At 66.3% G+C, this 5,738-nt stretch overlaps 1 protein-coding gene across 1 annotated transcript; it reads left to right on the top strand.

Annotated features, from left to right (window-relative positions):
* Positions 1-200: 200 nt before the first annotated feature.
* Positions 201-4,974, top strand: LOC114072575 (metabotropic glutamate receptor 6-like; the record flags this gene model as incomplete). The annotated part of the gene is made up of 8 exons (XM_027910453.1): positions 201-397; positions 778-932; positions 1,328-1,486; positions 1,715-1,912; positions 2,375-2,511; positions 2,971-3,514; positions 3,956-4,347; positions 4,780-4,974. Coding segments are annotated over 8 exons (1,929 nt in total), but the record flags the coding sequence as incomplete, so codon positions are not given.
* Positions 4,975-5,738: the final 764 nt, after the last annotated feature.

Here is a 5,738-nt window from a genome sequence, read left to right as displayed (position 1 = left end):
GTACTGGGAGCACCGGGAGGGCAAGCTCCATTCTCCCCTGTGGTCCCCACTGCTGGGACACTGGGACCAGTAAGTGACTGGGTTATACTGGGAGGGCACTGGGTTAAATTGGGATGTGCTGGGAGGGCGGGTCCTGCAGGGAGGGGGAGGCGCTGCCCTCTTAGTGACCCCCAGTCAGTCACTGGAGTCTGGGGGGGCAGTACCAGTCTGTACTGGTTCTTACCGGTCCATACCGGTCCATACTGGTTTGTGCTGGCACAGGGGGCCTGTGCATCGCCCAGTCCATCAAGATCCCGCGGGAGCCGCGCCCGGGCGAGTTCGCGAAGGTCATCGGGCGCCTGATGGAGACGTCGACGGCGCGGGGGGTGGTGCTGTTCGCTAACGAGGACGACATCCGGTGAGCCCAGTATGGACCAGTACGGACCAGTATGGACTGGTCCTGCCCTGCACTGCCTCAATCCCCCACAGCAGCCTCCCAGTCCCTCCTCAGTGCTCCTCAGTCTACCCCAGTTCATCCCAATCCTTTGCAGTCCATCCTAGACCATACCCAGTAGCTCCCAGTCCCTCTTAGTAGCCCCCCAGTCCCTTCAGGTCCCCTTTCAGTGATTTCATGTTCCCCCCCAGTCCATTCAAGTCCGTCCCCTCCCAGTCCCTCCCAGTAGCCCCCCGGTCCAAACCAGTGCATCCTGGTGTTTCCCAAACTCCCCCAGTCCCTCCAGGTCCCCTCCCAGCCCCTCCCAGTCGGTCCCAGTGCCCCCAGTGACACTGTCCCCACAGGCGGGTGCTGGAGGCGGCCACCTTGGCCAACCTGTCGGGCCACTTCTCCTGGGTGGGCTCGGACAGCTGGGGGGCCAAGATGGCCCCGGTGCAGGGGCTGGAGGAGGCGGCTCACGGGGCCATCACCATCCTGCCCAAAAGGGCCTCGGTGCCAGGTCAGTCTGGGGGCTTTGGAGGGGCTGTGGGGGCACCTTATGGGGCTGTGGGGGCACCCTTTGGGGGAGGGTCCCATCATCATCCTGCCCAACCTTCAGTGCCTGGTGAGTCTGGGGGCACTGAGGGGTACAGGGGGCTCCGGGGGGCACCCTATGGGGCCATGAGGGGGAGGGGTCATTCAGGGTGGGGGGAGGTGTTTGGGGAGGGTTGTTTCACCTTCCTGCCCTTCCATTGCTGCCCTACAGAGTTATGGGACAGCTTGTGGGGCTGCAGAGCACCCCAGGACACTGAGGGGGGGGGCAGTAACTCTGTGGGACACCCTGTGACCCTGTGGGGTCCCTCATGATGCTTGGGTGCCCCCGTGACCCTTTGGGTTCCCCCTGTGCCCCGCCAGGGTTTGACGAGTATTTCACGTCCCGGTCCTTGGAGAACAACCGGCGCAACCTCTGGTTCCACGAGTTCTGGGAGGACGATTTCAACTGTCGCCTCCCCCACGGGGGGGGCGATGGGGATGGCCCAGGCGGGGCCGGGACCCCCGTGCGCAAGTGCACAGGTACGGCCACCCCCTGACCCCCCCCCCCTCACTCCACAGAGACCCCCCCGAGGGTCACCTCAAGGTGACACCCCCAACTTACGGGACACCTGCAGGTCCCTGGATCCCCCCGTGTGGGGCAGAGCCTCCCTCCCCTCCCCAAGGTCCCACCCCCGGTGCCCCCCAGCCGTGGTAGTCCCAGGGGGTCCGTGAAACCCCCTCCACCCTGACCCCCCCCCGTGCCCCCAGGCCGGGAGCGGATCGGCCGGGACTCGCCCTACGAGCAGGAGGGGAAGGTGCAGTTCGTGATCGACGCCGTCCTGGCCATGGCCCACGGGCTGCACTCGCTGCTGGGCGAGGCCTGCCCGGGCGGGGGGCTCTGCCCCAGCATGGACCCCCCCGATGGCCGCCAGCTGCTCGCTCACATCCGCAGGGTGGCCTTCAACGGTACTGGGGGCACTGGGATGGGCTGGGGGGGGCACTGGGAGAGGGGTGGGAGCACTGGAGACCATACTGGGAGGCACTGGGATATAATTGGGAGGCACCGGGAGGGAGATGGGGTGCAGCGAATGCCATACTGGGACAAACTGGAGGAGACTGGGGGGCACTGAAGGCCACACTGGGACATACTGAGGGGCTCTGGAAACCGTACTGGGCCTTATTGGGATGTACTGGGAAGAACTGGGAAGCACTGGAAAGGGACTGAGGAGCACTGGGAGGGATTGGGGGGCCTTAATGTGATGAACTGGGAGGCCATACTGGGAGCACTGGTTTGCCAGTGGGGTATGTTGGTGCTGGGGTGTCACTGAGCTTTACTGCGGGATGGCACTGGGGGTTGGTGATTTGTACATGTCTGTGCTGGTTCATACTGGTCCATACTGATCCATACTGGTCCATACTGGTGTGCAGGCAGCGCGGGCACCCCGGTGTCCTTCAACGAGAATGGGGACGCCCCGGGACGTTACGACATCTTCCAGTTCCAGGGGGGCAACGGCACCGGCGCCTACAGGGCCGTGGGGCAGTGGGTGCAGGGGCTGCGCCTGCAGGTGGGGCTGGGACCCCCAGGGTGGGACCCCTGAACCCCCCCTGAGCCCCTAATTTCCCCCTGAGTCACCCCCAACCCACCCCTGAGCCCCCAAACCCCCTGAACCCCCAAAACCCCCCTGAATGCCCCTGACTCCCCCATGGGTGCCCTCCCACAGTCAACTGGTGGGGTCCCAGTGGCCAACTGGGGGCTCTGGTTGGTGGGGTTCCCTTGTTTCCCCTGAGTGGGTGGGGTGTCTATGGGGGGCTTGGGGGGTCCATGGGGGTGGTCCATGGGGGTGTCTATGGGATGTTTGGGGGTCCATGGGGGGTCTTCCACCCTGTTCTCCACCAGGAGGAGGCCACAGCATGGGGGTCCAACTTGATGTCTCCCCCTCCCTCGGTGTGCAACCTGCCATGTGGGGGGGGTCTGTGGTGGGTTCAGGGGGTCTGTGGGGTCTCACCCTGCATCCCCCTCCCAGGAGGATGCCATGGCATGGGGGTCCAACTCCACGTCGCCGCCCCCCTCGGTGTGCAGCCTGCCCTGCGGCCCCGGCGAGCGCAAGAAGCCGGTGAAGGGGGTGCCGTGCTGCTGGCACTGCGAGCTCTGCGGGGGGTACCAGTACCGCGCCGACCCCCTGACCTGCCTGCCCTGCGCCTCCCACCTGCGGCCCACGCCCGACCGCACGGCCTGCCGGCCCACGCCGGTGCTGCGCCTGAGCTGGGGCGACCCCTGCGCCGCCGTGCCGGTGGCCCTGGCCACGCTGGGGCTCATGGCCACGGCCTTCGTGCTGGCCACCTTCGTGCGCCACCACGACACGCCCATCGTGAAGGCGTCGGGCCGCGAGCTCAGCTACGTCCTGCTGGCGGGCATCGCCCTGGTCTACGCCATCACCTTCCTCATGGTGGCCGAGCCCGGCGTGGGCGTCTGCGCCCTGCGCCGCCTCTTCCTGGGGCTCGGCATGAGCCTCACCTACGCCGCCCTGCTCACCAAGACCAACCGCATCTACCGCATCTTTGAGCAGGGTGAGGGGCTGGGGGAGTGTGGGGGGCACAGGGGATGAGGGATGGGGTCCCACCTACGCCGCCCTGCTCACCGAGACCAACATCTACCACATCTTCGAGCAGGATGAGGGGACAGAGGGGTGGCATAGGGGGACACAGGGGTGTGGGGAGCCAGGTGAGGGGCAGGCGCTGAGGGACGTGGGACGGGGTGTCCCCCAAGCCTGTGCTCCTCACCCAGACCAGCAACGGGTACAGCGTCACCAGGAGAGGGGAGTTATGGGCGGCCCGAGAGGTTGAGGGTGCCCAGGTGACACCTGGGGACACACAGGGGGCTGGGAAGGGACCCTGGAGATGAAGCTGAGGGATGTGGGGTGGGGTCCCACCTACGCTGACCCACCACACCTTAAACCAGGTGTGTCCTGGGGGGTGCCCAGGTGCCCCCTGACCCCGTGTCCCCCCCAGGTAAGCGCTCGGTGACGCCGCCGCGGTTCATCAGCCCCACGTCCCAGCTGGTGATCACCTTCACTCTCAGCGGCCTCCAGCTGGTGGCGGCGGCCACGTGGCTGCTGGTGCGGCCGCCCCACGCCCTCATCGACTACGAGATGGGCCGGACCCCCGACCCCGAGGCGGCGCGGGGGGTCCTGCGGTGCGACATGGCCGAGGGGGCCACGCTGGCCTGCCTGGCCTACGCGCTGCTGCTCATGCTCACCTGCACCGTGTACGCCGTCAAGGCCCGCGGTGTCCCCGAGACCTTCAACGAGGCCAAGCCCATCGGCTTCGCCATGTACACCACGTGCGTGGTGTGGCTCGCCTTCGGGCCCATCTTCTTCGGGGCCGCCCAGTCCGCTGACAGGGTGAGCTGAGGGGCGAGCTGGGGTCCCTGGGGGTATTCGGGGGCGGTTCTTGAGGGGGTTTTGGGGTCCCTGGGGGGGTATTTGGGGTCCCTGGGGGCACACACGTGGTCTGTGCTTGCCTTTGGGCCCATCTTCAGGGCCGCTCAGTTCACTGAGAGGGTGAGGAGGGGGTTTGGGGGTCCCCAAGGGGTATCTGTGAGGTCCCTGGGTGTTTTTGGGGTCCCTAGAGGCACACACACGGTTCAGGGGTCAGCAGGATTTGGGGTTCCCCTGTGTTCGGGGTGCAGGTCCATGTGCAGATGGCCACGCTGATGGTATCCGTGAGCCCTAGGGTGGGGGGTGGTTGGGTTTGGGGAGGTTCAGGGGGTGATGGGGTTTGGGTTGGGGGTCTCAGGGCTCAGTAAGTTTTGAGGTCCCGTTTCTGGGGGGCAGGTCCACGTGCAGATGGCCACGCTGACGGTGTCCATGAGCCTCTCGGCCTCGGTGCCCCTGGGGCTCCTTTACGCCCCCAAGGTCTACGTCATCCTCCTGCACCCCGAGCGGAACCAGCCCAAGCGGCGTGGGGACCCCCCCCCGTAGGGACCCCCGCACGGGGGGGGAACTCCCTGCACCCCCAGACCCCCCTCATCCCACCCCCCACCCCAATAAAGCTGCTCCTGCAACCCCCCTGGGAACCCCCTTTGTTTGGGGGTGACACAGAGCCAGGAGCGGAGGGCAGTGGGTTCATTGGGGGGTTTATTAGGGGGGCAGTGGGTTTACTGGGGGGTACAGTGGGTTTACTGGGGGGGCACAGGGGGTTTTTTTGGGGTGGAGAAAGTTGCAGAGGGTTTATTGTGGGGAGGGTCCCCCATTTTCAGCAGGGTCTGGACTTTTGGGGTGCCTCAGGGCGGGGCCCCACCAGCAGCTCCAGCCACTGGGTCAGGGTGGGGGGGTCTGGGGGTGGCTGTGGGAGGGAAAAGGGGGGGTCAGGGGGGGCGTTCAGACCCCAGGACCCACCATGTGCCCCTGAGAATCACTCCAAGAGCCCCCCCCCCCCAAAACCCCTAAATCCAACCCTGGGACCCTCCCAGTGACCCCAGGACCCCCCAAAACCCCATAAAACCTCTTCTAGAATGCGCCTCAGTGCCCTCCAGAGATCCCAAAACCACCCCAAAGGACCCCCCAGCGTCCCTAGGACCCCTCCATCCCCCAAACTGCCTCTAAGAGAACTCAGGTGCCCTCCCAGACCCTCAAATTGCCCCCAGACCCCACAACCTGCCCCATAGATCCCCTCAACCCCCACCCAGGGACCCCCAGATCCCCCCAGGACCCCCTCAGAAGACTCACAGGGATGGGGGGGGCACCCTCGGGGGGAGGCAGCAGCCACACTCCCCCACTCCGGGGGTACCCCG

Source organism: Empidonax traillii, unplaced genomic scaffold, assembly GCF_003031625.1.
Source record: "Empidonax traillii isolate 1590-97213 ecotype Southwest subspecies unplaced genomic scaffold, ASM303162v1 scaffold3500:size12665, whole genome shotgun sequence".
Taxonomy (NCBI): Eukaryota; Metazoa; Chordata; class Aves; order Passeriformes; family Tyrannidae; genus Empidonax; species Empidonax traillii.
This window is presented reverse-complemented; position numbering and strand designations above follow the sequence as displayed.